Source organism: Castor canadensis, chromosome 2 (assembly GCF_047511655.1).
Source record: "Castor canadensis chromosome 2, mCasCan1.hap1v2, whole genome shotgun sequence".
NCBI classification, from domain to species: domain Eukaryota; kingdom Metazoa; phylum Chordata; class Mammalia; order Rodentia; family Castoridae; genus Castor; species Castor canadensis.
Window position 1 is genome coordinate 127,385,980 of NC_133387.1, and position 17,571 is coordinate 127,403,550.

General features: G+C 38.5%; 1 protein-coding gene across 1 annotated transcript in view; it reads right to left on the reverse strand.

Annotated features, from left to right (window-relative positions):
* Positions 1-6,434: 6,434 nt before the first annotated feature.
* Positions 6,435-17,571, reverse strand: part of Dph6 (diphthamine biosynthesis 6) — a 178,705-nt gene continuing 167,568 nt past the window's right edge. The window contains exons 11-12 of the mRNA XM_074065605.1: positions 7,783-7,841; positions 6,435-6,551 (exon numbers count right to left, since the gene is read on the reverse strand). Of these exons, the coding sequence (XP_073921706.1) occupies positions 7,830-7,841 (12 nt within the window). The 3' untranslated portion in view covers positions 6,435-6,551; positions 7,783-7,829. The remainder of the gene's footprint in view (positions 6,552-7,782; positions 7,842-17,571) is intronic.

Genomic DNA, 17,571 nt, shown 5'->3' on the forward strand with positions numbered 1-17,571 from the left:
CCTCTGCACTGTCACTGCAGAAAGAAGGCCCTCACCAGATGTCAAGCGAACACCAGTGCCATGCTCTTAGGTGAATCAGATTTTAATATATGAAATAGGGAGACAATGCTTCTTAAAATTTTCTTTCAATTACTTATTTATGTACCTGTGTGCTGAGATGTCTTGAAAGTTATAATGCTTAATATATTCGGTCCAAAAAGTTTGAAAAACACTGATAGATCTTTTCATCACCAATAACCACACAATTATAAAATCCTGATTTGAAACATTTGCAACCACTGCCTGGTAATTTTGGAGCATACTTAGCTAGGATCCTTCCTCTAAATTGTGTAAACCTCATTCATACTTCCAATTTATTGACCCTGCTACTTGCCCCCTGCACCCCATCATGCTCCCTCCATCCTCACCTAGCTTGCATTCCAGGCTCTGTCACTTTAACCATGTATCTAACTCCCTTGCTGGCTGGTGGAGTGGTTCAAGTGGTAGAGCACCTGGCTTAGCAAGGGTGAGGCCCTGAGTTCAAACCCCAGTACCACCAGAAAAAAAAAAAGAAAAAATATAAATGCTAGCCTTAATTCTCTTGCTTTGTGCTGTATGTAGTATTGTTTTCTTGTCAAAATCCCCAAATCTGCACCCCATTCTCTAGCTACTTTGTGAGCCTAACCAACATGCTGAATGTTGCCAAAGAAAAACATGTAAGCTGTGCAGACAGACATCACATTACATTTGATTACAAATTCTGAGCAGGCTTTATTGCTGGCCAGCCCCACTACATTTCCCTAGTTTAACTTTCTCATTCCCCTGACAACCATTCCATATCTAGATGGATGACCTGGCGTCTTGTTTGATCTTTCCAGTACCAAATCTATGAGCCACTGAGCCCAAATGCTGCACCTACTTCTCAATAGAACCAGCCTCCTCGTTAAGAGGACTCACTTCAAGTTCTCACCCATCTTACCAACACAAAAACTTGTCTTCTGAAATCACCAGTTCACTGTCCTGTGTGTTCAGTTTCATCCTAATAGATTATACTTTATGACATAAAAATATTCTACAACAGCTCCCAACTAAGAACAATCTTTTCTTCTTGTACCCATTTCCTCTGTCAACTGCAATGCTTCTGTTCCCCTTTACAGCAAGATCATGAAAATGAAGTCCACATTCACCATCTCTGCTCCACCTCCACTGTGAACAATACCTATGAGCCTTTTGCCTCCACTGATCTGTTGAATCCAGGCTTGTCTGAGTTCTCGAGATTCATTTTGTCAATCCCGAGCTCACTTCTCCATCTTCATCTCACTCTGTTCGGAGCTGTTTGCTGTACTCCCTCATTCTCGAAATATGTTCTGCACATCTGAGATGTCATACCGTCTTGGCTTTCTTTATCTCTAACAGACAGAGCTCCACAGAAGAAGACTTCCGATGTTACTAAAAGTACTGCAGGACTTGATCCCTCTCTTCTTCACCTCTATATATTTTCTTTATAGGTGACTTTATTTAGTTCCCAAATTTTAATTAATATTTTATATGCTATGATCTTCTATTTATACTTATGATGTAGGAATACCAAAAATATACCTATTTTATATCTCTTTAGTTTCAGACTCATGTAATGATTTGATACAGCTATTTAAATATCTACTAGATACTGTAAATTTCATATACCCTAGTCACTCCTTTCCTTCCTCTGAGAAAACTTGATTTCCCTCACTTTCCCTCATCTCTATTTATAGAACTATTATTCATGAGACGGCCAAGGCAAAAACCTACCTATCATCTGTAATTCCTACCTCTCACTCATTAAACATGGGCAACCTGTTATCTCTACCCCCAGAAAATGTGTTAAATCAATACCTTTATCTCTTATCACCACCTGCTCCCTCCTCTCTCTGACTTTATCTCTATTTTCTTCCAAACTCACTATGACTCCCCCCACATCATTCCTGCATCTCCCCAGTTCTTTACATAGCTACTTCTTGAGGGAAAGTCTTCCCTGACTCCCCAATTATCCTTTACTTCTGTTTTGCTTAATTCCCTTTCTCTTTTTTTGATTTAAACACATAATTGTGTTTTAAAAAGTCAGTTTGTTAAATTAAACTTGTGATAGGAATCCAGATAAGAGTCTCTTTCATTGTATTAAGTGAGATCTTACATCAAGGCTTTAAAATATAAGTACGATGCTATAACATACCATCTATACATTAAAAGAAAAATTAAATCAATTTCAAGGCCTAAATTAATAAAATTATAAAGATAAAAAATGAATTTTAACATTCATTATAGTCAATTCATATACTATACATGCTACAGGTTTATTAAAATATATGCATAAAAAGGAAATATCACTTATTTATGGAATAAAACTATTGTCCTAGAACTAAGCCAAATCAAGCTGAATCTCACATGGTTAGTAACCAGAGGGAAAAGGCTCCCTCCTAATGTAAATAGCTACTTGGGGATGTTTATTTTCTCATTTTCAGAATGTGCTGTGTTTTCTGTGTAACCCATTTTTTATCGGCCCAATTACTAGCAATCTTTTTTCTACTATCAAAAATGATCATTTGTTTCTTTATTGTAGTAGATAAAACACCCTTTCATTGTTTCAGCTCACAAGCTGTGCGGATCCTACCCACTGTTCTCGCCTCCAGCACTCACGTTATTGGTGTATTATTTCATGCATGCCCGACTCTTTTATCAATTGCTTTTGAAGTAATGTTAATAGACTAGAAAATTGAGACATTTATGAAGTATAGGCAGTGTTTATGAAAAAATCCATAAAATATGACACAGGCAAGACAAGATAAAAGCAGCATGTTAATAGATGATGGCAAAGAGATCCTGTCAGAGTTGACAACTGACTCCTTCGAGATCACTAATTTTTATGGGATTAATTCTGTGGTATAAAAAATGAAGTTAAATGTCCTAATTAATCTGTAAATAGCACACCCACAATTAAACCTCATGGCCCCTCCTTAGATTGGGGCTGCAAGAATTTTTGAAAAGTAATTATCTCATACTCATAATGGAGGTTTTTCTTTTTCTTTTCCTTTCTTCCCTCGCAGCATTTCAACTAAACATCCACTGGGATTCACACTTGCAAAGCAGTCTTCTGATACATAAATGGGTACACAGCTTGATGAGGAACTACATCAATAGTTGTAAGATATATATATTTTGAATGGTTTATATGTTTAAAAAAATAACATTTGGGGAAATAGTACAAGAGTGAGGTGATGGGGGGAATCTGGATTTCTCTTTGTTGCGCAGTTGAGAGCACCCAGAAAGGGAATGTCCTCCTCTTATGAAGGTGGTGACATAGTGGGGCCCCATCTCTGATGAAGAATTACAAATGAAGCACTGTCTGGCTTTTCCATTCTCAGCACTGGGGTGGGGTGCTCTTCCTTCCTTTCACCTTTGATGTAATAAAACTTCCTGGCCAGGCATGGCAGCACATGCCTGTAACCCCAGCTACTTAGGAGTCAGAGATAGGGAGATCAAGGTGAGCCCAGCACAGGTAGAGTGAGCACAAGACCCAATTCTGTACAAGAAAACTGAAAGCAAAAGGACTAGGGGGGTGGCTCAAGTAGTAGTTCACTTGCCTAATAAGCATGAGACCCTGAGGTCAGTTCCTAGCATGGCAAAAAAACAAAAACAAAAAAACTTTCTGTAGGGGTATAATGATATCTGAATGCATTCAGATGGAAATAAACAACTTGCTAAATGTAAGATATTTTAGATTGTTTTTGTGAGTGAGTGCTAAGGTAAACTAACCTTTAGGATTAGCATTCATTATTCTATTAGATACTGGCAGAAGCTCTGCTACCACCTTCTTAAAGAAACCGAGGCTCAGAGATGCTAAAGGAATCAGCCAAATCTTATAGAGGCTCCTTTATTTAAGTTGAGGCTGAGTCCTGATCAATGAATGTTAAGGTGAAAACGCCTCAGGTTGAAAATGCACTTAGTCCACCTCACAGCTTAGAACATGGCACCCTAGAGAGCAGGTGGCCTCCCTCACCATGGTAGGATGATGGGCGCTGAGGCCTGGCACCACTGTCCAGAACTACAAGAGAATATTACACTGCATATTCACGGCCTGGGGTAAGATCAAAATTCACATTTGAAGTATAGGTTCTACTGAACACACATAGCTTTTCCATCATCATAAAGTCAAAAAAATTTAAGTAGAACAATTAGAAGTTTAAGACTGTATACAGTGTGACAGAACAGATTCTGGGAGCCAGATTACTTGACTTCAAATCCTGTGCATTTTTCACTGTTATGCCTGAGGTTATATTTGGGAATCAGAAATAACCTGTTGATATAGTAAGATCTTCTATCAGTTTGGGCAGAGCATGAATTGTTCAAATCAGTGAGCTCTTATGTAAGAAAAAAAGAGAGTTTAAGGATGCATTATTCTGTTTGTCATTACTGTAGTGAACTACTTGAGGCTGAATAACTTAAGAGAATTTTGGAGGCTGATGGCCACACTAAGCGCCAACCTCCAAAACTTAGAAGGCTCTTCCAGGTTTGAACCATAGCAAGTGACCACTTATTTTTCAAGCCATAGCAAATGGCTACTTATTTTTCCCTTGAATATTCTGGTTTTCTGTTTGTTGGTTTATTCATTTTTTTTGAGATTGTCTTGCCATATAGATCAGACAGGCCTCTTACGATAGAGGACGGCCTCAGCCTCCTGACTGCTGGGATTACGGGCATGTGCCACCATAACTGGCTGAATATTGTTTTCTCAGAGGAATGAGAATACAGTCATCATTTGAACAGAAGATCAGTTATTTTCTTTTTTAAAAAATTTCTTTTATTTATATGTGGATACAATGTTTGGGTCATTACTCCTCCCTTCCCCCCACCCCCTCCTTCTTCCCCCCTCCCTCTCCCCCCCTGCCCCCTGCCTCTTCCCCCCATCCCCTCGCTTCCAAGCAGAAACTGTTTTGCCCTTATCTCTAATTTTGTTGAAGAGAGAGTATAAACATTAATAAGGAGGACCAAGGGTTTTTGCTCGTTAAGTAAGGACAGCTGTACAGGGAGTTTACTCGCATTGCTTTCCTGTACATATATGTTACATTCTAAATTGATTCTTGTCGAACTAATCTTTTCTCTAGTTCCTGGTCCCCTTCTCCTATTGGCCTCTGTTGTTTTAAAGTTTCTGCATTAGTTCCTTTGCATTGAGGACATCAAATGCTATCTTGTTTTTTTGGGTTACCTACCTATCGTCATACTTCCTTTGTGTGCTCTTGCTTCATCATGTGATCAAAATTCAATCGCCTTGCTGTGTTTGCCCTTGATGTAAAATCTGCATATGAGGGAGAACACACGATTTTTGGGCCTGGCTAACCTCGCTAGCAAACGGATTGTGAAAGTTAATAATTTAAAAGTTTTACTCCATGACCACAGTAACAGGAAAACCGTAGTTAAATTCTGAAGACAATCGTGTGGCAAGGTGGTACAATACTACCGTGTCAGACAGAAATATCTTTTAAGTTGCCCTTACTTAGCCAAATACTAAGAAGGCAGATACTGAGGTTCCCAGACACAACAATCTAGTTTGCTGTGGCTATGGTCTTATACAATAGCTTCAATATTCTGACTTAACTGATCTATTGATATGACTGACTTGATCACATGATGTATTTATCTGATTGTCTAACTGACTGACTCTGCTACCCTAGCTGAACCTCTCCCATTTCACATGAGGAAGTAGAGTATCCAAGGCCATGTACAAATTATATTGTAGATTGCTTACTGGAACTCACTATTTCTGATTGTAAATCCAAGCCCTCTTCCAGTAAACCTCCTCAGCTGATTTTGTCAGGCTATTATTTAGCCAGAACCTTGGGTGCACATATTCTAAGAGTCTGCAATACCCTCCATGAGAACATCTTTCCACATGTGAGATGCTGAGAACAGAAGCCCCTGTATTATGAACAAGATTGCACAGAGAAGCCCTGAGCTGACACAGAGAGAAAATAATAAATGGCACCCTTTTCATCTCTAAATTCTCTAATTCCAAGAAAACACCCTAAAGCCTTTGCCTGGGGTAAAAAATATTTAAAATGCCAAATCTGGTTGTCAATCCCTCCCTGTGTGCCTTAGAAAGGATTTCTATAGTTAAGTATACTCTGAGCTGTTTATACCCATCATTGCTCCTGATGTCCCAGTAAGAGTGCCTACTTTCATTTTTGAAGTGACACTAACCTGAGAAGAAAGGAAAAAAGAGTACGTTTAAGCCGTTCTTCAAAGTTCATCTCTACGAAGCTATTTTGATGGTTAAAACAACAGAAGCAGCTGAATTAGACAGACTCACTCTCACTGTCTGTGATACACATAACGAATGAAATGCAGTTACAGAGACATTATCAAATTTGTAATTCTGCTTATTTTATGCTATAATGATGCCCTAGAACTGAAAACAGAAGCAAATACTCACAGAGGGACACTTTTAATATCTCCATATGAGAGCAGACGGGGAAACCTCAACATGGTCTGATGCGCACCCTGGGACTTCCACGTCACAAACCATGTGTGCGAGAAAGCTACGGAAAGAGCATAAAGGTTTATAATGTATGCTGATATCTCCTAGTCAGGTGGTATGCTGTTGATTCTATGATATATGATGCTTCCTTTTAAATATCTTTAAAGCATGCACAATAATTCTTTTCTAGGGTGTGTAAATGTCTCCAATAATTTTAGCAACATTCCTTGCACTCACAAAGTATTCAATACTATTAAATAGAAACAATGACGATGGCCTTAGGATCACAGAACTATTTCTCATGGCACTAACCATATACCCACAGGTACTCTATAACTACAAACTTAACTCTTTCAGAGCACTTACGTTTTCAGTTTCTGATTACCCCCTTTTACATTCAATTACCACTTTAGAGGGTTTAAAACTGACTTGAGATCCACCATCTTTCTATTTGCCACAACAACCCCCCCCACACCCCATGTCAGGGTTTGAGGAATTTTGAGAAAAGTATACAGGAGATTATAAATTGCTGGTTAAAGTACTTTGGACCATTTACAAAGTCTACTAAAGATCACATACACAGAATTCTATGCATATTTTTAACAAAGACCATTTACAGTTTATTTTTCAACTTTCATAGGAAATTCTGTCATTTTTTTCAGGTACTAACCACACGACTCGAAATACAACTATATTAAACTAAAAACAAAAAATTAGCATGAAGGAAAACAAACACAGAAACAGACCTTGAGGGCCAACATGGCAAGCTGGGTAAAGGCAATATTGGAACAGTAAACCTTAACATGTGTGCACTTTGCATCACCTTATCAGCCAGTTCCCCACAAAACAGCTCATGTTTTGTTCTTACTGTGTTCTGACCTGAGTCCCCAGCCTTAAGACAGCATCGTGCTTTTTGAACCAGGCTATCCTCTCCAAGAGTGTCAGACAATCTCAAATGATTGATGTGCTAGTCCGGTGCGCTGGTATTTTTCTCTTTAGTAAGTCTCCAGTAAACCTACAGCTTGCTGTGTAAGAATGCTAATTAGGTCTTTTCGTACTAAGTTCATGAAGATTTTTGTGTATTTTGCAGGTAAGCTTGAAGTTTACAATACGGTCTGTTGCTAAAATATTTTTTACAATATTCTATATAAATAAAACATATTTCCCACAATGGGAAACAATTCAAGCAGTGAATTTAACCGGCTCTCTTCCCTCCAGAACTGTGCTGTGCATCTGCACTGCAAGCCTGAAGCATGATTCCCAGACTAGTCTGAAAGTTAAAAATCATTTACCTTCATGCTTTTTGCTCCTTTTCACCTCCTACTCCTTAGTGTGTGCATCAGTCAGCTACCTGAGATAATAGATTTACAAAGGGAAAAGCGTTATTTTGGCTCACAGTTTTAGAGGTTCTTCTGGTAGGGGTGCTGGGTGGTGATGGTGGGAAGCACACTACAGAACAAAACTGCTCAGCTCATGTCCAGGAAGGAAGAGAGAGAAAGAAAGACCAGGCTCTCACAGTCCCCTTCAAAGTCACACTCATAATCACCCAAATCCCATCACTAGGCTCCACCACTTCCCAATGGTGCCTCCCTGGGGACCACGCCTTTGACAGAAGGGCCTTTAGGGACATTCAGGATCCAAACTCCAGCACTGTGCTTAATCTTATCCTCATCTCCCATCTGAACCCTGCTTTCCCTGTCTGAGCCACAGCCTTCTATTGTGCGCAAAGCCTACACAGGGCGGGATAGGCTCTTTTGGTCTATCATGGTTGCTTCTTTGCTACAAAGCGATTTTCACACGGAACAGGCATTCTTCAGCCTCAGCACAGTCCCTGAAGCTCTCGCCGTGACACAAACCATACCACATTTCCCAGTCTGAATTTTTGGCTTTGAACCTCTCAATTGACTGCCCTCACCTCCCATTCTGAGTGTAAAAATTGAGTTTCTGCTGCTGACCTGGCTTCCATTCTTGACCATATTTGGTCTTTTCCACCAAAAGGTTACCTCTCTCAGTAAACTGTGGGGCCACTGTGTTGTCTACCCTGAAACTGCCTCAGTAGGGCCCCCTGCAGAGAACAGTAATTCCAAAAGTGAGGCCTAGGCTGGGGATGGTGAGGAAGTAAAGCCTGGGTGGACGCCACCACGGGCCTAAGTACCAAAGTGGTCCAGAGCAAGCTGGGTGTGAGAAAAGGGAGCACTGTGGTGACAGCGATGGAGGGAAAAGACTTTCTCTTCTACTATGACTGTGGCCAATAAAATCATTGTTAAAAGTCTAATTCAAGTCATTTATAAAGCTTGGCTTTATTATATTTATATAAGCTGTTTCTCCATAGATTTCTAGTTAGTTGCAAGAGAAAAACTGATAACCACACAGCAGAGAAACAAGGTAGTACTCTGACAGAGTTGTCAAGGTTAACATCACCATTGAGACAAGACAGCTTGAGTGGACCACAAACTCAACCTCACTTATTTTGTCCTTGAACAGGACACATAACTTCCATCTCTCCATTAGGGGACATCACACAAAACCAAAACAAAGAGCTTTTCATTTTTAAAGTGGAATAATAATTTTCAAAGGTGTCAGTGTTATAAAAGATAAAGAAAAGCATCATACAAATGTTCTAGATTGAAGGGCAATTAAAGAGACTAAAATGTAAGGCTCAAAAGAACATTTTCACATGTGATCACACATGCATGTATACATTATATGCACATATGTACACTGTATACTCACATACATGTATGCAGAGAGAGAAAAGTGAGTGACAAGCACACATCCAATAAAGCGAATTGGGAAAATGTCAACATGGGTGAACATGGGTAGAGAGAAGATGGTGAGCATTCTATGTCTGTGCATCAGATTCTTCATGCTGAGAGAACATTGTAAAACAAAACTCTGAAGAAATGAGAACTGCTCTAGAATGCCAAAGGCTTCTATAATTTACCACAAAATGTATATGATGTGATGGATATTTAGCTAGTTTGATTTAATCATTCTACAATGTATAAATACATTTTCCTTAAATCTATACAACTATTACTTTCAATTAAAAATAAAAATTTAAGAGTTTCTCCCCCCACCTCACCAAAAAAAAAAAAACCCCAAACCCAGAAAGATACAGTCAGCTATGGTGAAGGGATGGAGAAGACCTGAGAAAGGCAAGATTTCTGTCTAGTACACACAGAATCTTGGTTCAAAAGAGCAAGAAAATACTTGGGTACTGCATGACTGGAACATTTCTACTGAGACTAGAGAACATACTTACATCCACAGAAGATTCTCCTTCTTCATGTGTCATAAACAGTTAGAAGGCAAAATGTCTTGCACTGAAGGAGAATATGTAAACATGACTTTGTGCATTAGGTCCAAGTTATTTGCACCCCTATGTACTGAACACAGTAGATGTAATGTGGATGCCACAATCAGACGATCGGCACTCTGGAGAAAGTTCGTATGTGCTTATCTGAAAGTTAGTAGATAAAGAGCCACTGCCATCAAAGTATATGACTGTGTTACTGGAACATCTGGTACGAACACTGTCAAGTTTACATATGTTCTCAAATACTTATTTATGTAACAATCAAATGCTAAGCATTCCAGGTGCACTTGTAAACTTTTTATGAACTGAAGTCATGCGCACAAGCTCAACCTAATATACTCCACAGAGGGAGGAGCGTGAGGAAACTGTCAACTTTCAGAGCTGAAGCCTGACTGCTGTACAGCTTTCTGGCAGTGTTAGAGACCTGGCAGTGGCATGATCACTGAGCTGCCAGAGCATGTGACACTCACTTCATCCTAGCAGGGAGAATCAAGAATGCCTGACCAAGGGGTCATGATCATAATTTGGCAGTTATCTTTTTTGGGACATCATTTACTCTGGAAAAAATGGAACAAATGAAAACAAAACAAAACAAAACAAAAAAAAAAACCAGAGCAAATGACATAATGATGTGAGGTTATTAAGAAAAAGAGCATTTGATATTAAAGTGAGAAAAGTGTTCTTCTCAGCCCATCCTAGAGCTGGCACAGGTAGCCTGACTGATGATCATGGCAATGCACAAATCATAAGAGACAGCATATGAGATGAGGCATTCTGGCATGATCACCATCCAATATTACTCCTAGAGAAAAATCAGTTGCATAAACTTGCTCCTTAGAGACACAATCAATGGGAATGGCCTCCAACTCTTTTTTTTTAAATAAAAAGGCAGAAGTTGAGAGGAACACAGTATTTCTTAATCCGTTTTCTCCTATATCAAAACAAGGCAGATGCCCACATTTTCTCCAGTTTGCCTAATCATTGCTTTAATGCAATTTCTAGAGTATGAAATAATGCAAAATGGACAAACTCACTAAGGACTTTATTTTATGAAAGGGATTCATGTCAAACTGTGGTTAAAAGATCACATTTGGGGGGAAAATTAAGTTCCTTTCCACACTTGATTTGACTGGAAGGCTCTGAAAGTGTCCTTTAGCATTGTCCAGACATCTTGGAGTGATGTGCTGACCTTGTGGCCTGGGGACCCTCCTGTGTACACTGCTCAGTGGTCAGCAGACTTTCCTTGTGCTACCACACGCAATCATAAGTCTTCAACCTAGAAAATCCCACACCACCTTTTTTTTTGGCCCTGTGTTACAGTACTTTTAGCACAATGATTCTCAAGTTAAATGCACATTTGAACCACTTGGGGAACTTTTAGAAATGCCAAAGCCAGGTCGCATCCCAGACCACTCAGGTTGAAGTGAAACTCCACATCACACTAGTGTGCCTAGCCACAGCTGAGGAACTTGGCTTACAATAAGGAGGAAGGGCATTCCGTAGGGATCATGGGATTTCTGTAAAATCATTAAAGCACTAGGTGCTCCCCACTCTGTCTTTTCACTAGGCTCTCAAAGTTTGAGTTATAGTCACAAGAGCTCTGACACTTTAAATCCCACATTTTCTCATATCTTAAAAACAGCTTTTGTGCCAATACGGGTCTGTCTGAGGGTAAGCATTCTAGCCTTCCACACCCCAATTCTCCCCAGTTTATCTGAAGAAGGACAGAGTAAGACAAATTGATTTTCTTCACTTCTGACAGGTTATGTAAAAAGTGACTTTTTTTTTGGTGGTACAGGGGTTTGAACTCAAGCTTTGCACTTGCTAGACAGGTACTCTACTGCTTGAGCCACTCCACCAGCCTCAAAATGGCTATTTTTGCATTCAGAACTGCATTGTGTAGTCATGAATGTGAAGGAAGGGGTAGGACATAGGTGGGAGCTTAAACCATGGGCAGGGCAGGAAATGAAGACCTCTAAAGAAGACCACTTAGAGTGCTGGAAGCAATTTGTCATGTGGACATAAACTTCTGGATAATAATATTAGCAGGGAGAAATCGAGCTTGAGGAAGAATGGCTGACTCTAAGTGGCAGTCGACCAAGATACTTCCTGCTCATGTCTGTCGTCTGGTGTAATCATTGATAGCACCTTCTTCAACCTCAGTGCTCTACTTAGATCACAAAATATACAAAAAGGGGTTGGAGAGTTCTTACTGAGTGGAAGTCAGACCAAAAGTAAAGACGAGATATGTGAATCACACATACCAAGTACTCAATAATTAGCTGCAACACAGTTATTGTCATTATAATTCATTCACCACAGGCTTTAAAAAACAAGAATTGACAGAGAACAAAAACTCACACCCCTGGATTTCACCTGCATCTTGGCAACTGAAGATTGTTTTTTTCTATATCCCACTAGTGTTATATAGCATTATGTCTGAAAATAGATGGCAGTATTCTTACTTTTTTCTATGTAAGAATATGATTCACAGTAATTACAAAAAGATTTCTGTCTTCAAAATGTCATATGGTATAAAGTTCGTGCTTTAGTCATTACTAAATAGATGTCCTTCTTTATGATTCTGAACCCAAGGTTAGTAATTTATGTTCAATGCTTTGAAAAAAAAGTGCGAGAGACAGGGATGGCACTTAGATTTGCTTTAAGTATCGCTATCTGAAATGTTCTCTTGTTTTGACTAATTCCAGAAGGAAAACTTGAAACAACTAGTAAACGAGTTTAAGTTTCAAGGAGGCATATTTTAGTTCAACACAGGGACTTTTAAAACAGAGTTATCCATCAGAATGGATTGTTTCAGGAAATGAGGAACTCCTGGCTCCGATATCCAAACAGACCATGCATGTTATGCTGCAGTGCACAGGAGGTCAGCCAGCACATGGTAATGTCCCAGGCTCTTCCAATGTTAAATCTTATAGTCTTATGACTATTCCAATTGTGAATAACTATTTAAATGATACAAAGTCTCAAATCTGGTTAATAAAATGAAAAACAGCCATAAAAACCATTCAACTGAAATATGGAAATTATTCACTAAATTATTTAATCATGTAAAACAAGACTATAAGAAGATAGTTAGAAAGCCAATGAAAGACTGGAAAAGATTTTTCATAGTCTCGCAGTCCTATGGAGACAGAAATTAGAGTTCAGAAACATTCAAGAGGGAGACATCTAACTAAAACTCTCAAGTGCTAAATTGGGAATCCTGGTGTCCAATTAGGACGAGATTGAGCATTACAAAATCTTCACTGAAGTTCCCATAACTAGAGGAAGGTAATTTGCCAACATTCTATTTGGCTGCTAGGTCCATGGAGAGCAGCAGCAACATGCAGAGTCATGATAGGTTAAAAAGACGACATTTAACATGAATTAAACAAAGAGATATGACACAGAACAAGACAGGAACAACACACAGATTCGTCGATGACTCACTGGAAATAACTAGCTGGATAAAAGAGATATGACTAATATACTTAAGAAGATATGACATGGTGAAGAATTTAGATATTCTTTAAGAGCTAGGACTTGAAAAACCAAGAATCAAGTAGGAATTATGGATCTAAGAAAACATAAGAATTAAAAATTAAGAAGGTTAAGCAGGTAAAACAGAATGTTGGAAAGTGACGTGAGGACTGCTGATCTGGAGGAAATACAAGAGAGCATGTATGCTAAAATTTGGTGAATAAAAAGGATGGAAATGGGCTGGCAGAGTGGCTCAAGTGGTAGAGCACCTACCTAGCAAGTGTGAGGCCCTGAGTTCAAATCCCAGTACTGCCAAAGGAAAAAAAAGGGGGAGGGATGGAAATATTGAAAACATTATAAGTGCAATATAGGACTGCTGTAAAGGTGTATATAATTGGAGTTCCAGTGAGTACAGCAGAGAAAAATAGGACATAAACAACTGAATAAATAAGGGTAAAGTTTCCAAAGTGAAAAACATTGAGTCAAAGAAAGCCACACCTGAGTACATTGTAGTACAACTGCTACATGCCAAAAAGAAAGGAAAATGGAAAACAAAAGCGGAAACATACCTAAAGGGCAAAGTGTAGATAGGTTTAAAGGTACGTGTAAGAATTAAGGTGCCAGTATCAATGGAAATAAATGCACTGAGATATTTTCTAGCTGCTCCTAGAATTTTACACTCTGCAAAAATACCTCCCAAAGTGAAGATAAAATAAAGATATTTACAAATAAACAAAAAGCAAGTGATCATATCTTCCCTAAAATAAGTACTAAAGTGAATTCTATTAGCAGAGGAAAATGATTGAAAATGGAAAGACAGAAATTCAGGAAGGAATAAAATACAACAAGAAAAGTAAAAGTGTAGGTATATATAAATGATTGTTGCCTTTATGAAACAGTAATTATGGTGTCTTCAAGGGAATGAAATATATAGGATTAAAATGATTGATAAACTATACAAAGGATGATGTATAGGAAGTTAACGTTTTTCCAGGTCCTCGCATTGTCCAGAAGTGTAAATGTACAATTATTATACAAGGTTATAATAAGTCCTGGCAGGATGTTGTATTCATTAGGAAATTCACTAAAACACAGCTTAAAAATGTACAATTAACAAGCTAAAAAAGAGGGGATAGAATAATGAAGGATTTCTAACTTAGTTAACCTCAAAAGATATAAAGAAGGTAAAAAAGGAGTATGAAGCAAGCAAGACAAACCAAAAATAGATAATTCAGATGATAAGCATAAACACAAATGCATCAGTAATTACATTAAAAGTAATTGTTACAATTAAAAGGCAAATGTTCTCAAACTGGATTAAAGATACCACTAGTTGCTACTTATAACAGATATTCTTTAAACATAAGGAAAGAAGAAATTTAGAAGTAATAAGAAGGAAAAAGATATACCATGAAAAAATTAACCAAAAGAAAGCTGATATTCAATTTTAAAGTAGGACATATGATATAAGAATCCACGAGGAAGCCAAAATAAGTCTAAGTTTGATTTAATTATACTTTTTAAGTATGTGAACCAAAAATTGACAACTAAGAGCAGAAGACAGATTCACACAACCACCTGTCTCAATGACTAGTAGGAAAGAAAAGAAGAATAAGCAAAGACATAGATCTTTAGATTAAACATTTTTAATAAGCCCTACTTAATTCACATATGCATATATACAACACAGCACACAATGACAACAGAATAGATGCATGTGGATCATTTACCAAAATTGATCACGTGCTGGGTCACAAGGCAAGACTTGACAAATTTTAAGAGATTAATATCATATAGCACATTCCTTGACCACCACTGAGTTAAGCTAGAACTAATTAATAAAAAATAATAACTATCTTTGCTTCATATTTTACATTAGTACTACAACAAATAAGAACTGCCAGAACTTTTCCACTGCAGAAAATCATCTAGAATTACCTTTAAAAGTGTAAGCAAAACAAGTTTGTATTTATTTTCAGTTAATTACCAAAACACCTGTATGGCATGTGTTTTGAATAAGTTTTTCTAAATGAAACCATATACAGGATTGCTTTTTCTTCATTTTCTTAATGTAAAAATCAGGTGCCCCAATTTAAAAGATGTCAATATACACACTTGAGATCATTTAGACTTTAGTTATAAACTTGGTCATAATTTTTACTTGCTTGGTTGCCATAAATCAAGAGAACCTTAAGCAAGTCTTCTAACCTTGAAAGACTGACCAGATGATCCAATGCATCTGGTGCCCAATGAGAAATCTTAAATGTGCAGGATCTCTTTGGGGTGAGAGAGCTCATCGCTAATTTTCATGTCACTCTGGTAGACAAGAGAGTCTATCGAAAAGTACTTTTGGAAACACAACCTGAAAAAGAAGTTAAACACAGAAGAGGAAGCAGAAGGAAAGAAGGATAAGAGAGGAGAGGAGAGGGAAGGAGAGGGGAGTTGTTAATGAATTGGGAAGGTTCTTCCTTCCAATCTTAAGATTACATTATTGTGTTTCAAGGTGACTGACTGATTCTAGGTATTTCTTATCTTTCCCCAAATTCCACTGAAGTGACAGAAGAAACACAGACCAAACACAAGTTGGGAAGCTGGTGGATTAGAGACACCAGCACTCTCCTGTGTCTCCAGGAGTCTAAACAAAGCATCAGGTATGAGACTGCAGGGAAGGGTGGGAGGCATGGAGAGGTAGGGAAGTGCAAAAGTAAATAGGAGACAGACACCAGGTGAAATCCAGGAATACTGAACTTTATGGATCTTATCATTTGGTGCTAGACAAAATGGTAGGGAATGGGGAGAATCCCCCTCAGTGGGATTTTAACCAAATTTGAAAAGGAAAACCTCAGCAATCTCCACAGGGTACAATATGGCACTTTGCAAAAATGTATTCTAACAGAGCTTTGTCACCTATGCAGTAAGCAGAGCTAGAACAGGGGCCCCTGCACTTCGTGGCTTGCTCACTGGTGCTGAGGTTAATGATCTTACAGTCAAATATTCTGGCCTGGAATAGCAGAAGCCTTGCATTTTTATATCCCCAAGCCCCAAAGACCTCCCCCTCTACACTGGCTGAGTGAACACTGCCCCAAGAATCAGTGTGGGTACAGGAAACTAACTGGAACTTGGACACAGACTTGTAGACAGAGGACTACATGTTAGGAAGTGTGGATCCACTGTAGAGAGAAGCAGAGGTTATTGGATAGCTGGGAACTGCAGCCCAAACTTTAGGAAGAAGAGCAAGACTATGGCCAGGTATACAAGATCACTCAGTGCCATGATTCACAGCACAGGTTACTACAGTCTCAGAGCCACAGAGACACTTGAGGGGGAAAAAGAGCTGCTGGCTCAGGCATCTGCCATACTCATGCCCTGCACTGGCAGAGTGCCTCCAGTACAGGGGTCAATGACCTGGTGTTCCTGAGGCTCAGTTGGTGGGAGCCATTTGAAGGTGCTCTAGCATGTTCTGTGTTGCTGGGCCCACAGTTTAAGCACTGGAAGGAATTCAGCCTAGTAGCTGTCATAGCAGCATCTCTTCTGCCGAAAACAGCTTTTTCTGATCTACTTTGTTTGGACTTTGGAGAGAAAAGGACTCAACAATCCTTGCCCTCTGCACCAAGTATACTGCAAAATGACAATCCTGAGGAGGGAAAAAGCATCTACATCCTCTATATCCTTAGTAAGAAAGAAACATTGACTTTTAAAAATAGTTTCCTCTTGTTCTGTATTTGTTTGCCCAAACTATTATTTTTATATCCTGATCCCATATGGTTTTTCTCTCTTTACTGTCTTCCTTCTCTCTTTTCTTCTTTCCCTATCTCCTTTCTTTTTATTACTTTTACCTCTCCTATTTTTCAAATTTCTAATTTATCCTTTAAGTATTCTGGCTCCTTTCTTTTCTTTTCTTATTGGGGATACAGTTAATATTTCCAATTGTTTTAAAACTATGTTTAAATATCTGTTTTATTCTTGAATTGTTGTTATTGTTTTAGTGGTCAGCTTTCTCTCCTCTAAGTGGTAGTGGGGATTGAGACCTCAAGAGAAGACTGCCCACTAAGAAGATAAAAAACCAGAAGAGGTATCCATCCCAACAGATGCATAAAATGCAATATAGAAACACAAGAAATATGAAAGAGCAAAGCAATGTGAAGTTCCTCAAAAACTGAATCCAGAGATATTGAAATGGTTAAAATGCCAAAGAATTTAAAAAATCTAGTTTTACAGAAGATCAATGACCTCAAAGAAGAATAAAATAAGTAAGTGAAGAAAAGAAGTCAATTTAAGACTT